The sequence below is a fragment of the Diabrotica virgifera genome, chromosome 5 (genome assembly GCF_917563875.1).
Source record: "Diabrotica virgifera virgifera chromosome 5, PGI_DIABVI_V3a".
In the NCBI taxonomy this organism is placed as follows: Eukaryota; Metazoa; Arthropoda; class Insecta; order Coleoptera; family Chrysomelidae; genus Diabrotica; species Diabrotica virgifera.
The window spans coordinates 146,375,928-146,396,164 of record NC_065447.1 but is presented as its reverse complement, the minus strand read 5'-3'; the positions used below and the strand labels follow the sequence as shown (position 1 = coordinate 146,396,164).

Sequence of the window (20,237 nt, the reverse complement as noted above, 5' to 3'; positions counted from 1 at the left end):
GTACTCCGGAGTTCAGTTCTGATATCATATTCGTATTTACCGGCCCAAAAAACCGTGAGTAATCCGTTTACATCAATTTAATGCCGAAAACACTCGAAACTCCAGAAGATTACGTGCCTTAGTAGCGATCCTGGGCACCAGGTACTCCGGAGGTCAATTCTGATGGCATATTAGTACTTAGTGACCCCTAAAACCCGTGAGTAATCCGCTTGCGTCAATTTAATAGCAAAATCCCTCGAATCTCCAGAAGACGACGTGCATTAGTAGCGACCCTGGGTACCAGGTAATCTGGAGGTCAATTCTGATGGCATATTCGTGTCCAGCGACCTCAAAAACACTCCAGTAATCCATTTGCATCAATTAAATGCCGAAAACCCTCGAAACCCCAGAAGATGACGTGCCCTAATAGCGACCCTGGGCACCAGGTACTCCGGAGTTCAGTTCTGATATCATATTCGTATTTAACGGCCCAAAAAACCCGTGAGTAATCCGTTTACATCAATTTAATGCCGGAAACACTCAAAACTACAGAAGATTACGTGCCTTAGTAGCGATCCTGGGCACCAGGTACTCCGGAGGTCAATTCTGATGGCATATTAGTACTTAGTGAGCCCTAAAACCCGTGAGTAATCCGTTTGCATCGATTTAATGCCGAAAACCATCGAAACTCCAGAAGATGACGCCTCTTGCACTGACCTTGGGCACCAGGTTATCCGGGGGTCAGTTCTGATTGCGTAATCGTATTCAGTGACCCCAAAAACCCCCCAAATAATAAATTTTGTTCTAAGTATACTGATTTTGACTTTATTTTTAAATTTATGCAATTTTGGATGCATTTTATGCACTTTACAATGCAGTTATGCATTTCCACCCATTTTTGAATAGGAGACTTTTTTCCTGACTTCATCCTGAACATAATGCAAAAAACTGCAAGTCTCTAGGTGCTGTATTTAAAAATTTATTTATTTTGTGCTAAATGCCCTCGTCTAAAAAAATTGTTCCGAAAGACCGTTTAAGAGCACACAGTAGCGATCAACAGGTAGCAACAAACGCGGTCCAAGATTGCAAAAGTTCTGCGAACTTTCAAAAGTGAGGCAATAGTGCGTCGGTAATTCGACACTGACAGTGACGTTTATTCTATCAAAAACAATAATTTTTATACACATATAGTCTAAGAGCTGTGAGCGGATTTTGTGCGTGATAAGTAATATGAAAAAACTATACGGGGATATGTTGAATTAGTTGTGTACATGACTTTCACCAACGGCCGGAAACCAGAGTTGGGGCCGAGGGTAGTTATAAGGGGTCAAAGTCGCGGATTTTATTAGTTTTTTTTATGATGCTCATGATCGAGATAGTGCACCAAAATTTGGGAATAAGTAGGTCATGACGTACCTAAGTAAAATCTCTAGGGGCTCAACGCTGCATGGCCGACAAAGGGGTGGGGGTAGGGGTGAATATGAAAAATATAACGGGTTTTTTGCGACGTTCGTGACTGAGATAGTGCACCAAAATTTGGGTATAAGTAGACCATGACATAAATAATTAAAATCCCCAGATCCGGAAACCAGAGTGCGGAAGGAAGATAGTTATAAGGAGTCAAAGTTCCGTTTTTTATTATTTTTTTTTGTGACGCTCATGATCGAGATAGCTCGCCAAAATTTGGGAATAAGTAGGTCATGACGTAACTAAGTAAAATCTCCAGGGATGGAACGCTGCGTGGTCGACAAAGGGGTGGGGCAGGGGTGAATATAAAAAAATGTAAGGGGTTTTTTGCGACGTTCGTGATTGAGATAGTGAACCAAAATTTGGAAATAAGTAGACTATGAATAACTAAGTAATATCCCCAGAGCCGGAAACCAGAGTGGCGGACGAGGGTAGTTATAAGGTGGTAAAGTCGCGGTTTTTATTATTTTTTTGTGGCGCTCATGATGGAGATAGTGCACCAAAATTTGGGAGTCAGTAGGTTATGACGTAACTAAGTAAAATATTCAGGGGCGGAACGCTGCTTGGGGTACAAAGGGGTGGTAGGCAGGGGCGAGTATAAAAATATATGGGGGTTTTTTTGCCGTTCGTGATCGAGATAGTGCACCAAAATTTGGGAATAAGTAGATCATGACATTACTAAGTAAAATCTCCAGGGGCGGAACGCTGCGGGGGGGACAAATATTGTGCCGGGTTACAAAAAAAATAATACACACTGTGACTTTGACCCCTTAAAACTACCCTCATCCCCAACTCTGGTTTCCGGCTCTGGGGATTTTACTTGGCTAAGTCATGGTCTACTTATTCCCAAATTTTGGTGCACTATCTCAATCTAGCACGTCGCAAAAAACCCCTTATATTTTTTATATTCACACCTACCCCCACCCCTTTATCGGCCACGCAGCGTTCCACCCCTGGAGTTTGTTCTTAGTTACCTCATGACCTACTTATTCCCAAATTTTGGTGCACTATCTCGGTCATGAGCGTCACAAAAAAAATAATAAAAACGGCGATTTTCACCCCTTATAACTACCCTCATGTCCAACTCTGATTTCCGGCTCTGAGGATTTTACTTAGTTATGTCTTGGTCTACTTATTCCCAAATTTTGGTGCACTCTGTCAATCACGAACGTCGCAAAAAACCCCTTATATTTTTTGTATTCACCCCTGCCCCACCCCTTTGTCGGCCACGCGGAGTGCCACCCCTGGAGATTTTACTTAGTTACGTCATGACCTACTTATCCCCAAATTTTGGTGCACTCTCTCGATCATGAGCGTCACAAAAAAAAATAATAAAAACGGCGACTTTGACCCCTTATAACTACCCTCATCCCCAACTCTGGTTTCCGGCTCTGGGGATTTTACTTATTAATGTCATGATCTACTTATTCCCAAATTTTGGTCTACTATCTCAATCAAGAACGTCGCAAAAAACCCTTTATATTTTTTATATTCACCCCTACCCCCACCCCTTTGTCGGCCACGCAGCGTTCCGCCCCTAGAGATTTTACTTAGTTACGTCATGACCTACTTATTCCCAAATTTTGGTGCACTATCTCGATCATAAGCGTCATAAAAAAAATAATAAAATCCGCGACTTTGACCCCTTATAACTACCCTCGGCCCCAACTCTGGTTTCCGGCCGTTGGTGAAAGTGATGTACACAACTAATTCAACATATCCCCGTATAGTTTTTCCATATTACTTATCACGCACAAAATCCGCTTCTATCTCTCCGACTAATAGGCGCGAAATGTTGCTAAGTTAGTGACGTTCGATTTCTTGTTATAAAAAAATCGATTTTTAGTAGTTCCAATGTGACCCAAAATCTAGACACGGGATAAAAAAGTTTATTTGAAGAAAGTGTATTTTTTTGTCTTTCTTAATGGCGGTACAGGCTCCTTTTTTCAATATTTTATTTAGTTATAGAGTAGTTTCCACACATACTCACATATTTCTGAAATTGGGCTCTGTACCGCCATTCTTTATTATATTACGAATATGTGTGCCAAATATCTCGACAAAATATTCAAAATTAGAGACGCAATCTTGGAACGCGTTTGTTGCTACCTGTTGATCGCTACTGTTTGCTCTTAAGTTTGTTTTATCGGCTTCGGGAAGGCATTCGGCCGGGACAAAACGAAACACTTTTCGATTGCCTGCGGGCGGCAGGACTTGACCACTACGATATAAGACTGTCAATATACTTATTATCAAGTATATTGACAGTCTTATATCGATATATTACAATCAAGTAGCCTCTATCCAAAATGAAAACAGTCGTACTGAAAAACTACCCATCAAATGCAGAGTACGACAGGGTTGTGTTTTGTCATCCAGTTTTTTTAATCTATACTCTAAAGAAATCTTTAGGGAGGCTTTGGATGCCAGACAAGAGAGAATAAACCTAAGCAGAAAAGTAATCAACAATATCAGAGCGCTGACGATACAGCCATTCTTGCAGAAAATTTACAAAATCTGCAGACATTAGTAAATCTAGTCAGTGAAGCAAGTTATCGGAGAGGCCTTAAAATTAAAATTTTAAAGGTAAAGTGGATGGCAGTTGGAAAGATTAATATAGATAGACCAAAGTATGTTTTCTCTTACTGGAGGGGAGATATAACGTGTAAATCATTTTAAATACCTTGGCATCTGGTTGAATGTAAATTGTGACTCTGATGAAGAGATTAACCATGATCTAAAAATCACGTGAGAAGCTCAATTCCCATGTGTCTCAAGCGAAAGGTTTATAACCAATGTGTTTTGCCTGTAAAAACTTATGGAGCAGAGACTTTAACACTGACGCAAAAATCAGCGAATAAACTCATAGACAAGGCGAAAACGGCGGGTTCGTTGGGAAAAATATTCCCATGAGATTTTTTTGCATAATTACATTCGTGAGACTTCCCAGAATAAGGTTCAAGAAGTCGTGAAAAGTGGGCCAAATTTTTTTTAACAATTTTTTTTAATCAAATTGCAAAAATCAATATTTTTGGCCCGGACAATTTTTTTGTAGGTTTTTTGGACCATTTTGGATAAAAAAGGTCTCTTATAATTTTTCTTTAAAGTTGATCGTTTTCGAGTTATAAGCAATTTAAAATTGAAAAAAAAAACGAAAAATGGCGATTTTCAAGGCTTAATAACTCGGTTAAAAGTTATTATTATGAAAGTCAGAAAGTGACTAAATCAAAGTTTAATGCCCCCCTACAAGATCCCGAAGAAATTTTTGTCATTATTTTATTACTAAGCTGTTATTTTTAAGTAATAATATTGAGCGCCATGCACGTGGCAGCCGGCCGTAAATGCTGAGTGCGAGAGAGATGCCACTCCGGCAGTCCAATTGTGCATCTTACTTGCACTCACATTTACGGCCGCCTACCACGTGCATGGCGCTCAATATTATTATTTAAAAATAACAACTTAGTAATAAAATAATGACAAAAATTTCTTCGGGATTTTGTAGGGGGGCATTAAACTTTGATTTAGTCACTTTCTGACTTTCATAATAATAACTTTTAACCGAGTTATTAAGCCTTGAAAATCGCCATTTTTCGTTTTTTTCAATTTTAAATTGCTTATAACTCGAAAACAATCAACTTTAGAGAAAAATTATAAGAGACCTTTTTTATCCAAAATGGTCCAAACAACCTACAAAAAAATTGTCCGGGCCAAAAATATTGATTTTTACAATTTGATTAAAAAAAATTGTTAAAAAAAATTTGACTTTTCACGACTTCTTGAACCTTATTCTGGGATGTTTCACGAATGTAATTATGTAAAAAAATCTCATGGGAATATTTTCCCCAACGAACCCGCCGTTTTCGCCTTGTCTATCAGAGTTACACAACGAGGCATGGAACGTGCAATGCTGAACGTGAGCCTTCGAGATCACATAACAAACCAACCAATAAGACAACGATTAGGAGTTCAAGACGTCATCGAAAGAGCTACTACGCTTACGTGGAACTGGACGGGGTACTTAGCTAGAACACAAGATGGACGGTTGACACGACGAATCATGGAATGGAGATCCAGAAACTACAAAAGAAGCCGAGGACGACCACCGACTAGATGGACCGACTATATAAAAAGAGTAGCGGGAAACTGGCTACAAGCGGCCCGGTGTAGAGAACACTGGAAAGAACTGAGGGGGGCTTATGTATAACAGTGGATGCGATTGACTTATTGATGATGATGAAATATCACGTAAGGCTTTTATGACCTAGAAACCAGTTTTATATAAAAGAAACGTGTCGATGCGTATTCGCAAGAAAGTGTTTTGTGTGGTCTATCCTATTATATGGTTGTGAGACATTGACATTAAAAATCACAATGCTTAACAAATTAGAAGCATTCGAATGGCACCTATGTACGCCGTTGCTCCCGCGTGGCGGCGCTAGTGTAGTTGGAGGTCAAAGTTTTGACTATTCGTGAAGTTTGTATATGGTGTTTTTGATTACGATTTAATAAATAATAAATTATGGCCGAAATATACGGATCTTGGAGACTGTTTGTGCGTTGAAAAACGAATTGAGAAGGGATGCGAGAGTTACTGGAAAAAGGAAACACTTATCGAATGATAAACTATATTAATCATCGTCTCAATGTTTTATTTCTATAGCTCAGAGGGTATTTATCTGGTATTGATTAACTCCCCACACAAGTCTGACAACTGTGTATAATATGATATGTGCGATCTGCCTTACTTTTTTATCAATTTAAAATTCACAATTAAGTGCGCTTAGCATTAATTTTTGTGTTTATCTTATTTAAAAATGTGATATTTTCAAAATATGGCTGCCATGACAGTTACACATTTGGTGTAAATTTGGTTTAAGCATGGGATGAGCGCAGTTGATTCTGCAATGTTGTCTTATTTAAAAAAAATTATAACTCCTTATGGAAATATAGAATGTGTTAATTTAATTAAGTATAATTATTTGGGTGTTTGTCTACGTGAAAGGCGACCTTAAGGTGATACAGTAGCGATCAACAGGTAGCCAAAACGCGTTCCAAGATTGCGGCTGTAATTTTGAATATTTTTTCGAGATATTTGGCACTCGTATTCGTAATATAATAAAGAATGGCGGTACAGAGCCCAATTTGAAAAATATATTAATATGTGGAAATTACTCTGTAATTAATTACAATATTAAAAAACGAGCCTGTACCGCCATTAAGAACAAAAAAATACACTTTCTTCGAATAAACTTTTTTATCCGATGCCTAGATTTTGTGTCATTTTGGAACTACTAATGAAATAAAAAATTTTAGTAGTTCCAAAATGACACAAAATCTAGGCATCGGATAAAAAAGTTTATTTGAAGAAAGTGTATTTTTTTGTTCTTCTTAATGGCCGTACAGGCTCGTTTTTTTAATATTGTATTTAATTACAGAGTAATTTCCACATATTAATATATTTTTCAAATTGGGCTCTGTACCGTCATTCTTTATTATATTACGAATACGTGTGCCAAATATCTCGAAAAAATATTCAAAATTACAGCCGCAATCTTGGAACGCGTTTTCGCTACCTGTTGATCGCTACTGTTTCCTCTTAAATTTAAGGTGAAATTAGAAAAAATTACGGTTAGGTTTGATCAGGTTATGTTTTAGTCACTAAAGAATATTTGAATGGTACTAGGTCACTTTAATTTTCAGTTATTAACTTATTTATATTATTTTCGATTAGGTTAGGTTTGCTCAGGTTATGTTTTAGTCATTTTAAAGAATATTTTAAAGATAATATATCACTAAAATGTTCAGTTATTAACTTTTTTATATTATTTTCGATGACGCTAGGTTAGGTTTGGTCAGGTTAGGTTTTAGTCACTAAAAAATATTGAGAACTTGAGAAATATTTAAAATTAGTATTTCACATTTTTCTATATTATTACTTCAAATATAAATTTTTTTACATGTTCACTCCATAAAAAGCAATTAGATGTGGCAACAGCGCGAATATATATAAAATTGCATATCTTAATCCGTGCGTTTATAATAAATTTTGATCTGAATTTTATAGTGAAGTATTCTATTTTTTACAGTCGAATTTGGGGGCAATACTTAATCTGTTTTGACAAAATGTTTATTGCAGATACGTGCATTTATTCTCGACACATATTTATCCCTTCTTATTGCTACAATCCACTTTTTTCTCATCAGAATATCTTTGGGAAACCTGTGTCCTGATGTTCTCGATGAGCACAAATGCACAGCACAACATTGAGGGATTTTATTTTCTCAAGTTTAATTCACACAGCGAAACAAATATGCAATATTTACTTGGAAATATATTGATTTGAAGTATTGACGTAAGTTGACATGACCTCCAACTACACGAGCGCCACCTACGTTGAGCTTTCCAGATTAGCTGCCATTGTGGTGCTATCGACGGACCCTAAAAAATCGTACGCTTCCGATGAACATGTTATTAAAATAAAGGATTCAGAACGTCTGCTCACAAACATCACAGGAAGAAGAAAAACAGAATACTTTGGCCATATAATTAGAGGACTTAAGGCCCAGCGCAAATTGAACCTAAGCGAGACACAACCTGCGCCGGCGGGACGGGTGACCCGTGCATTTATTTTTCTAGCGCACTGCATATTGAACACAAGCCAACCCAACCGTTGGCCATCGACGTGGCGAATAGAGACGGGCAAAATCAGTGCGGACATGTAACGGTTACTTTTGATACCGGTTCTCAGTGGTACTGAGTACAAATACTGATTACAAAATACTGATGTATCTGATCCTTGTACTGAATTGAGTAGGAAACTTAAAATCGGTATTTCCGTACTTGTAACTAGTAACGTTTTAAAAATATCTTACACGTCTCTAGTAGTCGTAGCTGTATGTCTTTCGAAAACATCGAATTTGATCATAAGCGGGTGCATAAAAAGATATCTTACACTGAGTATTTTATTTCTGCACATAATACCTACATATTTAAAATAATCTCTCCCCAACTGCTCGGTCATAACTCATATTCCTCAATTTACTGCTCGCATCACAATCATTTACAATTGCTGCAGGATCGCAATCATTTACAATTACTGCAGGTCATAATAATTCATAATCCCTCCGCTACTGATCGGTCATAAAAAATAACACTATCTGCATATTTCGTTTTTAATTTTTAAGCATAAACAAAAATTTATTTAAAAAAAAGACTAAGTTTTCACTCTAATGGCATATAAAACAACATAATGCTATCCTACACCCCACCAGAATGAAAACAATGAGAACCTTCTCTGGTTACACCTCCGAGGCTTCTACAATATGCAAGCCATTGAAAATGGTTATTCATTTTTAAAAATTTATTTATTTATTTATTTTCAACGGGCTGCTGCCCAATATGATTACAAGTTTATAATATAATATTTCAATATACTTATGTGTGTCAATAATTAAAATATAAGAGAATAGTATTAATAATACAATAAAATATAAATATCACAAACAGATTTACATATCACAGCAATGACTATCTATTCCACAACTACTCAAATAAACATACACCTGAGGCCCGAAATGAATTCAGCTTTCGGTGCAAAAAATCTAAATCAGGGTGAATATTTGCCCATCTTAGTGCTCGAGATAAAAAGTTGTTATAAGCATAGTTGGTTCTGTGAATACGAACATAGAAAGTTTGGTTTAATCGTGTTCTGCGGAGAGGTACATGAAGACTAACCTGCTCAGTAGCTGAGGGCACAAAACTGTTGAATTAACTATGCCATAAAGCATCTTTGCATCTTTAATTATTCGTCGGTTTCGCAATGAGAAAATGCCTAGTTGGGATTCAATTTGATGATAATTTACTTGATTTAACTCAAAAGATATACCCAGTTTATATGCTACATATTTCAAGAACTTGTGTTGGACTGTCTCGATTTTTGATATGTAAATATTATAAGATGGAGACCATACACAAGAACAATACTCTAGATGAGGTCTAACTAAAGAACAATATAGTAGTTTAACTGCTTCAATATTCTGAAAGACTCTAGTGCCTCTTTTTATAAAACCAAGCATTTGTAAAGATTTGTAAATTTTTGACGTATGTATAATGTGATTCAAATAAAAGTTTACAGTCTAAGTTAATTCCCAAATCACGAATTTCAGTAACCCAGTCAACAGTCAAAATGATGTAATAAACAAAAATGTAATATGCCGACAAGTTGAATTTGAGGGTAATACGATATTTTTATCGATCACGGTTTTAAGTAAAATGAATCATTTTTCACCGTATTTTTCTAATAATGTGATTTTGCAAAGGCATAACTTTGATTATTAATTTCGTATCGCCGCTTATTTATCTACCAAAAGTTATCAGAATTTAATGACAAAGACAACGCAGTTTTCACTCGGGGTGTTGACTATGCTAATATTTTTATTTATCATAATAAATTGTATTACCATCCGTATTCATTTCAGATACTTCCATCTCGCAAACAAAAAACACGTAAAAATAAACATCTGGCGGTGAGTCACGCGTCCCAAGGCCCAAGAAAACTGTACGCCGATGACAAACGTTCCCAAGCGAGACCTGCCAACACATGAACTGATAGTAGGATGCGCAATACTGTCTACGCAGTTCGCCGACGCAGGTTGTGTCTCGCTTAGGTTCAATTTGCGCCGGGCCTAAATACCATCTACTTCGCCTTATAATATGTACAAGAAAAGGTAAAGGCAAGAGAATGGATTGGTCGAAAGAAACTTGTATTGTTGCGTAATATTAGACAATGGTGTGGTTCCACAGTAGGAGAATTATTCCGCTATAGCAACCAATAGAGAAAGGTTTCAGAAACTCGTAAACGTGATGTCGGCAAACGTCTAAATACGGACACGGCACCTAAAGAAGAATTGTATTGCAGTTGTATTGGGAATAAACGTTTTAATTTATAATCCCAGAGTGTTTTTGAATAAACTCCACGCAACAATATATTATTTAGAAACAAAACAAATTATATAAAGATACTTACGAATCCTGAGCTCATAACTTTAGTGAGAGATTCAAGGGCATCGCAATTCTGTGGATGAAACAATACTGACTTCGAGTTCTTTAAATATGCTCCTCCTATATTACCGATGAGCTGTTTGGGCATTAGTTGCATTATAAGCTTTTGTGGCCAACCATCAGCTTTCCTAAAAATAAATAGATTGTTCTTTAATTTTTTTGTTTTTTGTATTACACTTTAGTTTTACTTTCTATATTGAGAATAATAACTGCTTCTGGTCTGAAAGATAGAAAGTTCTAATTTCAAATTTGAATAGCACAGAAAATAATGATATGGGGAACCAGAGACTATTGCACATTAATCAAGAGTTTACTATTTTTACTGGGAATAAGTCACAACTTTACTTTAACACATTGCCTGCCACACGCCTTTCTCAAAAAGTTTCATGGGGCGCCACACAAAAAAAGTTGTTTAACTCTTGGAGGACATGTCCGACAGATATGACTGACGGACATTTTTAGGGTGAGGTCATGTCGGTCATATATATGAATAGCTTTCGAATACCCTTCTATCACTCAAAATTACGTGAGAGTATATGGATTTTTATATGCAATTTTGTTGTTGTGGCGTCCAGTGATTCTTCATTAAAACAATGGTGGCGCTCCAAGAAAAAATAATGAAAAATTAAAAGAAAAAAATAGTTATTATTTCTGCCATTTTTGCCTTTCAAAAGTAAAACAAAAACAGGAAAATATAAATTTAATAAGTATGAATATTTTTAAAGTAGTCCATGCACATATAAGGTTGATCAAGACAACCACAGCAATAAGTCATTACTTTTTTCACCTTCTTTCTGGATTCCGATCTTCCTATAGAACCAATCAAATGCCTGTAACAAGGCTTGCAAATACGACGAATTTTTTTGTCTTTGGTCAATGCATGTCCTGTTTTATTCATGGGTTCTTCTCTTGGCTCTATGTCTAACATTTGTTGAACCAGGTGTTTTCTGAACCTTCGTATTTGCATGGCAACGAATGACATGGCCTCTATTTCGATTTCCTCTTTGGAAATCGTTCTCAAAATACAAGTTATAAAAGTTGTTATAAGTTATTTTTTTGTAAACAAATGTTTTTTTTTGTTAGTAAGAAAAAATTCTTGTAATAATTTAACTTTATCTGACTTATTTATATTGACAATTTAGATGTTATCAATAATTTTGAGTTGCGTTTCTGGGACGACTTTATTGGGAGATAGTTCATTCGATTACATGAAATCAAGTTTAACTTAAAAATATCTGTCAGAAAAAATCCTAGCATGTGGTTTGTCTTTAAAAATACAACCACAAGTAATGACGCCAGTAAAATTCTCCCGTTATTGATCCCATAGTAAATCATCAACAATCTTAATACATGCATGATAACTGTCATTAATATTTCAGCGGAGATACAATATAGGTACTGCCATTTTATGCAATAAAATGAACAAAACTTACAACTCTGGCTCTCCATCTTTTGAGTTTGCAGACACTTGACAAGGTACATGTTTTGTAGTTTTCTGTTCGGTAGCATTTTTTGGTTTTTCTATCCACTCTAACAAGCCTTGCCAAATGGTATGTCTTTCTCGTATTGGTTGTTGTTGACCTTGTACTCCCTGTACACCTTGTACACCTTGGACGTTTTGGACACCTTGAACTCCTTGGGACATATTCTAAAAATACATTAACGTATCATAATATTAAGTTTAGTATAGTCTTTTTAAAGTCAGTTGGAACACCCAAACAAACTAATTGACGACAAATCTTAAAAGAATATATCATATTACGGGACATGGAAGCATTATTTATTTATATATTCAAGTATAGATTGATATAGATAAACAATGAAAGTCCTGACAATCGAATTAAAAAGCAAGCAGTGCTAACAGACTACTGACTAACACAACCAGCTGCAACAGAAAACAGATTCTCAGCTCTGGACAAAGAGCCGGAAGAAGAGGCTAATAAAGAGCCTGAAGAAGAAGCTAACAAAGAGCCGGAAGAAGAAGCTAATAGCGGAACAATTGGCGGAGAATCAAGGAGGCCTCCTCCTATATTCATTCAACATGTAACATTTATCAAACCTCTGCAAGATTTACTAAACAAAACAGCATCCAAACAGTACACCTTAAAATGCCTGAATAACAATCAAGTTAAAGTACAGCTAGACACAGCAGAACATTACAAAGAAACTGTTAAAGCACTAACCGAAAAAAAAAAACAACTCAGTTCCACACTTATCAGCTAAAACAAAACCGAGGATTCCGAGTCATGGTTAGAAACCTGCACCCCTCTACTGATCTGGAAGACATAAAAAAGGTATTCACAGAGCTCGGACACTCAGTCATAAATATCTCGAACATAAGACAAAGAGGCACGAAAGAATCCTCTGTTTAGTATCGAACTTGAAACAAATTTAAATAATAAAGAGGTGTACCAAATAACTAAAATACCGTAGTTAAAGTAGAACCTCCTCACCCGAAAAGAGAGATACCACATTGTCAAAGATGCCAGCACTTTGGACATACTCGTCAATACTGTCATAGAAGCCCCCGTTGTGTCAAATGCACAGGCGCTCACTCAACCAAAGAATGTCCAAGAAAAATAAGAAATAATGAAGTTCAATGCGTAAACTGCGAAGAAAATCACCCTACAAACTACAGAGGTTGCTCAGTTTACAAAGAATTACAAAAAAGTAAATTTCCACCATTACGCGCAAAAGCACCACAGAGACCAACAAATGATACAATTCAGCAAAATCCACAACAAAACACTCAGCTATGCTCAAGTTGCAGGAGCAACAAATTGCAATACTCAACAATTTAACCCACCTCAACAACAACAAGGTTTACCACCTATGTCATTTCAACCAACAAACAACTTAGAACAGGTCGTCTCAAAACTGATGGAGAGAATGGACAAAATGTTCTACATCCTAATGACACTGGTCACAAAGTTTAGCCTTCAACACTAAACTAAAAATTGGTACATGGAACGCCAATGGTCTGACTAATCATAGTCTGGAAGTCAAAGCCTTTATTTCAGAGCATGATCTGGATGTTACGTTAATATCTGAGGCACATATGACAGACAAAAGCTACTTCAATATACCCAAATTCTCAACATATATAACTCAACACCCTCTAGGAAGAGCCCATGGAGGCACTGCTATAATTATAAAAAACAGCATTAGACACCATGAAATAATCAAGCATAGTGAAGTAAACTTACAAGCCACGTTTATCTCAATAACTGATTGGAATAGCCAGCTTATACTATCTGCAGTTTACTGTCCAAAAAAATAAAATTATTAAAGAAGAACACTTCAGGACATATTTTAACAAGCTCGGAAATCGCTTCATAGCTGCTGGTGACTATAATGCTAAACACCTTCATTGGGGATCAAGACTCATAACCTCTCGAGGTAGAGAATTATTAAACAGTGTCCAAAACAATAATTTACTAACGGCATCCACGGGTCAACCGACGTACTGGCCAACCGACACATGAAAAGTGCTTGATCTCATCGACTTCTGTATTGTCAAAGGTATCTCTCTAAACTACTTGAAAGTTCAACCTTTGTTCGATCTCTGATCTGATCACTCTCCCTTCATTATTACCCTAAGTACACAGGTGCACCACATCACAAAACCACTAGTTTTATCCAACAGCCGGATAAACTGGAATACCTTCAGAGATATAATAAAAAATAGTATAAATTTAAACCTACCACTAAAATCTGAGCAAGATATAGAAGAAGCAGTCAACCATCTAACTGTAAAAATTCAACAAGCCGCATGGGAAGCTTCACCTGATATATCATATGCTAAGAGGCCGGGCTCATACCCGCTCTATATAAAAACCACGATATACGAGAAAAGACAATTAAGAAAAAGATGGCAGACCACCCGTGCTCCAGATGACAAAACCAAATACAACAGAGCAACCCGTCAATTAAAAAAGGTCCTACAGGAACACAAAGAACAAGAAATACACTATTTTCTAGAGAATCTGTCTAGATCTGAAGAAAGGAACTACTCGTTATGCAAATTGTCTAAAAAACTCAAAACACAATCACAAACTAAAGCACCGATAAGAAAAATTGATGGCACCTGGTCTCGAAGTGACGAAGAGAGGGCTAACACTTTCGCTGAACATCTTCAGTCAGTTTTCCAATCGCACAAGAGAGAGGTTCCAGAGAATGAAGAGATATTTATTATAGATATAACAGATGAACCCTACCAGATGTGTCTTCCCACCAGAAAAGTTAAAATTACCGAAATTGAAGAAGTAATCAAAAACCTAAATACAAAAAAAGCACCTGGATACGACCTGATAACAGGACTAATTCTCAAAGAACTACCTGAAGAAGCAATAAAGCTACTAATGTGCATATACAATGCTGTCCTAAGATTGTGCTACTTCCCCTCCCAATGGAAGGTAGCACAAATCACTCTAACTCATAAACCCAACAAAGACACAACCCAACCTTCATCCTATCGTCCTATTAGCCTTCTGCCTTTACCCTCCAAAGTGTTTGAGAGGCTTCTCTTGAAAAGAATAGACACTGTCATTACAGAAAAAAACCTAATACCTCATTACCAATTCGGATTTCGACAACAACATGGCACAATCGAACAGGTCCATAGTGTAGTCAGAACCGCAAGAGATGCACTCGAGAACAAGAAATATTGTACAGCAGCCTTCCTGGATGTCTCCCAAGCCTTCGACACGGTATGGCATAAAGGTCTAAAAAAGTTCTAAGGCAACTGTGCCAAGCTCCTTGGTACATTTCCAACGATAATATACATAGGGATCTCCAAGTCCAAACCGTCAAAGAAGAAATTGTTTCTCTGTGCTCCAAGTACCACAATAGACTACAGGTTCACCCAAACATATTGGTCACCAATCTCTGACAACCCTACAGAACAGAAGACTAAAAAGAACAGACACTCTTGACCTCAACACTAACTAATCATTCCCACTTATTACTATTGTACTATTCAAATTAATTCAATTAATTTATTAATAACTGTACTAATTCAATCATTATTGTACTCTTTTAGGTATTTACCACTGGGTGAATACTGACTGTGTCACACTCGTAACACTCATATGTATTGTTTATTATTTTTTATAAAATAGATTGCAATAAAATGGATGTCAAAAAAAGTATAGATTAATTAGAAACAGAATAATGACAATTTTAATGTACGTAAAATGGCCATAAAGTACATAGTGTATAAAAAAATTGTCAGCATGTCATATTTAGCAACAAAAATAATTTAATTTCGTACCTTAGGTGTCAACAAATAATAAGACATTAAAATAGAAAATACTAAACAAATATTAATAGCTGTACAGCACTGGCATGAGTCAATAATACTAGTTAAGCAGTGTTTCTTATCTTTTCTTGACATGTAATGTACACCCAGCGACCGTCACCGGTGATATCGAATGTCCAAGTAGCATGTAAAATATTGGTGATTGTGAATAACATACCAATGTCCAATATTTATTTTATGGGCTATACCTTTTATTCTCTGCTTATTCTATTTCTCGCTTACGAAGTAGGAGATTGTTCAAATACGTTCGAAAAATTGTCGCGTGTCATTTATAATTTAGCTTGATTACCGGTAAATGTGATATTGAACTTCCCTTAGAAATCGCGTTGGAATGAAATATTTCAACTGACATTATAAAAACTATAAATAATATAATATCAAACTTTCCTCAATATTTGATTTACTTGAGAAATAATCTTTTTGTACCTGTGAAATCTGTGCTTGAGATGTTGCAATAGCATTTGCTTGCGATACTTGAGCCATTGAGGTCTGTATGGCGATTTGATTCTGTGGCATTGAAGTCTGTACGTTCGATTGTGGAGGCATGTTTATCTTATTAATTGGAGAATTAGTAGTCACTAAAAAATAAACGAACTATAAAATTTATCATTCTAGAATGTAGAGAAAAATATTGCACAAATATTTAAAAAAACATTTATTTCATTAACCCGTATTGTCCATGCAGGATCTGTTTTGAATTGGACAATTTCAATTGGAGTCTATTTTTTGCTAAAATCACTTCAGGAAGTAACTTGTCTCAATAATGATGATATTCGTCAGGCGCAAACTTTGTGCTTAATTTTTTATTTAACAAAATCTGAAAAAAAAAATAGAAAATTTTTGCTTTTGCACCCTAATTTTTGCCTATAACTTGAGAGATATTAGGTTTGTTCTAGCATCAGTTTCAAACGGTTTGAAACCATCAGCGAATAGTGGACCAGCGCGAGTAGAGGGGATAGCACTGGTGACTGTATTATGTTTTCTCACTGACCAACTGTTTGCTGACGGTTTTTGACTAGTTTGACTGTTTGCTAGAACAAACCTATTGTTCAAGCAAAAAAAATATACACAGTAAAAGTTTTGTTTTTCAATTTTAGATAATATTTGATTAGAGAGATATTGAAAATTAAATGTTTATTGTTTAAAAATTAGCAATAGTTGGGAAAAACGTTTAAAAAATGGAGTTTCTCCTTTAAATTGTTTCGACATCTTGCAATAGCATTTGCTTGCGATACTTGAGCCATTGAGGTTTGTATAGCGATTTGATTCTGTGGCATTGAAGTCTGTACATTCAATTGTGGAGGCAAATTTATCTTATTAATTGGATAATTAGTAGTCACTAAAAATAAACGAACTATAAAGATTATCATTCTATAATGTAGAGAAAAATAGTGCACAAATATTAAAAAAAAAAACACATTTATTTTATTAACCCGTATTGTCCAGGCGGAATCATTTTTGAATTGGACAATTTCAATGGGAGTCTATTTTTTTTGCTGAAATCACTTCAGGATGTAACTTGTATTAGTCTAGGCTGTATCGTAGCCCCCGTTAGGTAAATGATTCCGATTCGATTTTCTTGCACAAACTTACTCAAAAACAGGTCCTTACAACAAATTCACATGGTGCCAGGCGGTACCGTGGTCGAAAAATTACATTTTTTTTTAAACAAATTCATAAAAATAATTTTTTCACTTCGAACAAATTATTTAGATCAGTGGTTTTCAATGTTTTTGAGCCATGTACCACCAAAATTCTTGTAATTATTTTTTGTACCACCTAACTGAAGTATCTATGGATGTAGATAATCTAATTAACTACAAATATGCTGAATTTTGGCTGTGGTTTTGCGTTTTGTGTACCACCGCACCTAATGAAATGTACCACCAGTGTACCACATATTGAGAACCCCTGATTTAGATCATTTGGGTCATTCTGAGCAAAAAAGGTAACTTGTGATTTTTCTCTAAAATTGATTGTTGTCGAGTTATACGCGATTTAAAATTTGAAAAACGCGAAAATGGCCATTTTCAAGGCTTAATAACTTGTTTAAAAAATATTATTATGAAAGTCAGCAAGTGACCAAATCAAAGCTTAAAGTCCCCCTACGATCCTGAAGAAATTTGTGTCATTTTTATATTACTAAGCGATTATTTTTAATTATTACCAATGAGCGCTAAGCGCGTATTAGGCGGCCGTCAATGGTGAGTACGAAAGAGATGCACCATTCCGGCTGTCCAACGGTGCATCTCACTAGCACTCCCATTGACGGCCGCCTCAATACGCGCTTAGCGCTCATTGTTAATAATTAAAAATAACAGCTTGGCAATAAAATAATGACAAAAATTTCTTCAGGATCTTGCAAGGGGGCTTTAAACTTTGATTTGGTCACTTTCTAACTTTCATAATAATAATAATTTTTAACCGAGTTATTAAGCCTTGATAACGGTCATCTTCGTATTTTTCAAATTTTAAATCGCGTATAACTCAACAACAATCAATTTTAGAGAAAAATCATAAGAAACCTTTCTAGCTCCGAATGACCCAAATGACATAAAAAAAATTGTCCGAAGCGAAAAGATTGTTTTTGTAAATTTGTTTAAAAAATTGTTTGAACAATTTTTCGACCACGGTATCGCCTGGTACCCTGTGGATTTGTTATGAGAACTTCTTTTTGAATAAGTTTTTGCAAAAAAATCGAATCGGAATAATTTAAATAAAAAGGGGGCGACGATATAGTCTGGACTATATCAATAATCACGATATTATTGAATCAAAGCACGTTTTAAACCTCGTGCTTAATATTTTATTTAACAAAATCTGAAAAAAAAATTGAAATTTTTTGCTTTTTGCACCCATATTTTTGCCTATAACCCATAAATATTGCACGAACAAAAAAAAAATAGACGGTGAAAGTTTCGATTTTCAATTTTTTAGATAATATTTTTTGATTAGATAGAAATTGAAAATGTTAATGTTTATTGTTTAAAAATTAGCAATATTTGGGAAAATCGTTTAAAAAATGTAGTTTCTCCTTTAAATTGTTTCGACATCTTATACATAACTTAAGGCCTTCATATTCCGCCTAAGAAAACTTATAATACTGAAACGTGTGTTAAATTTGTAGAATCGGTTTAACATTTTTTGTATAATTTTGCAATCCATGGACCTCAAAAAATTGCAAATTTGCAAAATTATTGTGGACAGAAAATAGCACTTAAATAGCCGAAAATTTTTTTACATAAAGAAGTACGTTTGAGAGCTTTCAATTCTCTTCTTTTCCTTTCTTTACATGAAAAATACTTTAAGTCTACTACTTAATATCTTATCCGAGAAACTTAAACAATAGGAAATAAATTCAACATTTCAACAACATTCAAAACAACAAACACATTGAGATCTATTCTATCTAAAACTAAACCTAACAATGAACAAGAAAGAACAAATATTTATAAAATACCTTGTGAATGCGAACAATTTTATTTAGGTGAAACATCAAGACCATTAAACGTTAGAATAAGTGAACATCAGTCATCAGTCTTATATTAAAAATAGAGAATTTGATAAATCTCAAATGTCAACACGTATGGGATAATGAACATAGAGTTCAGTGGAGAGATTCTAGTATAGTCCTGAAAGAATCAGATAGTAAAAAGAGAAAAATCAAAGAAGCGGCTCTAATTATGCTAAATGAAACCAATTGCGTCGCAAATTCCTCGGAAGAATGCAGTAGGATGTGGTTACCCATACTGAAAGAGGAAGTCAATAGAAAGAAAATACCACGATTAGTAAATCAATAACATATCGAGTTAGTACATATTTTATATACCCTATTTCACGAACATACGCCTGTTTTGGATTACTTCGACAACGAATATTTTACTGTGCAAAATAAGAAGAACGAAAGTAAATTGCAAATTACATTGTTGTTTACTGGAATAATTATTAGCGCCATTTACTTTCGTACTTCTTATGTTGCACAGTAAAATATTCGTTGTTGAAGTAATCCAAAACAGGCGTATGTTCGTGGAATGGCCCATATTTTAGTATTACTTATTGTACATCTATGTATTATTAATATTATTTATAATTTAAACATATTAAAGTCAGAGTTTGGTATTAGTTGTTGAAAGTAAATTAAATGTAAGAGCAAATATTTACGATGTCGGGATAGTATCACGAGGTTTTCTCCTGGTTTTCCCTCGTGATTTACTATGGAATCACTAACGCGAGAATTTTACTGTCATCGTTGCATTTGGTTGTCTTTTTAAAGACAGATCACATGCTATGATTTTTTGTGACGGTTATTCTTGACTTGGGATTGATTTCATGTAATCTAATGAACTATCTTTTAGTAAAGTCGTCCCAGGAACGCAACTCATAAATATTGGCGATATCATTTTAAAGTCT

The 20,237-nt window shown here is 35.3% G+C and overlaps 1 protein-coding gene across 1 annotated transcript in view; it reads right to left on the bottom strand.

Annotated features, from left to right (window-relative positions):
• LOC126884470 (mediator of RNA polymerase II transcription subunit 25) overlaps positions 1-20,237 on the bottom strand; it is a 170,145-nt gene that overhangs the window by 35,922 nt on the left and 113,986 nt on the right. The window contains exons 9-11 of the mRNA XM_050650405.1: positions 16,254-16,405; positions 11,941-12,155; positions 10,473-10,635 (exon numbers count right to left, since the gene is read on the bottom strand). Coding sequence (XP_050506362.1) covers positions 10,473-10,635; positions 11,941-12,155; positions 16,254-16,405 — 530 coding nt within the window. The remainder of the gene's footprint in view (positions 1-10,472; positions 10,636-11,940; positions 12,156-16,253; positions 16,406-20,237) is intronic.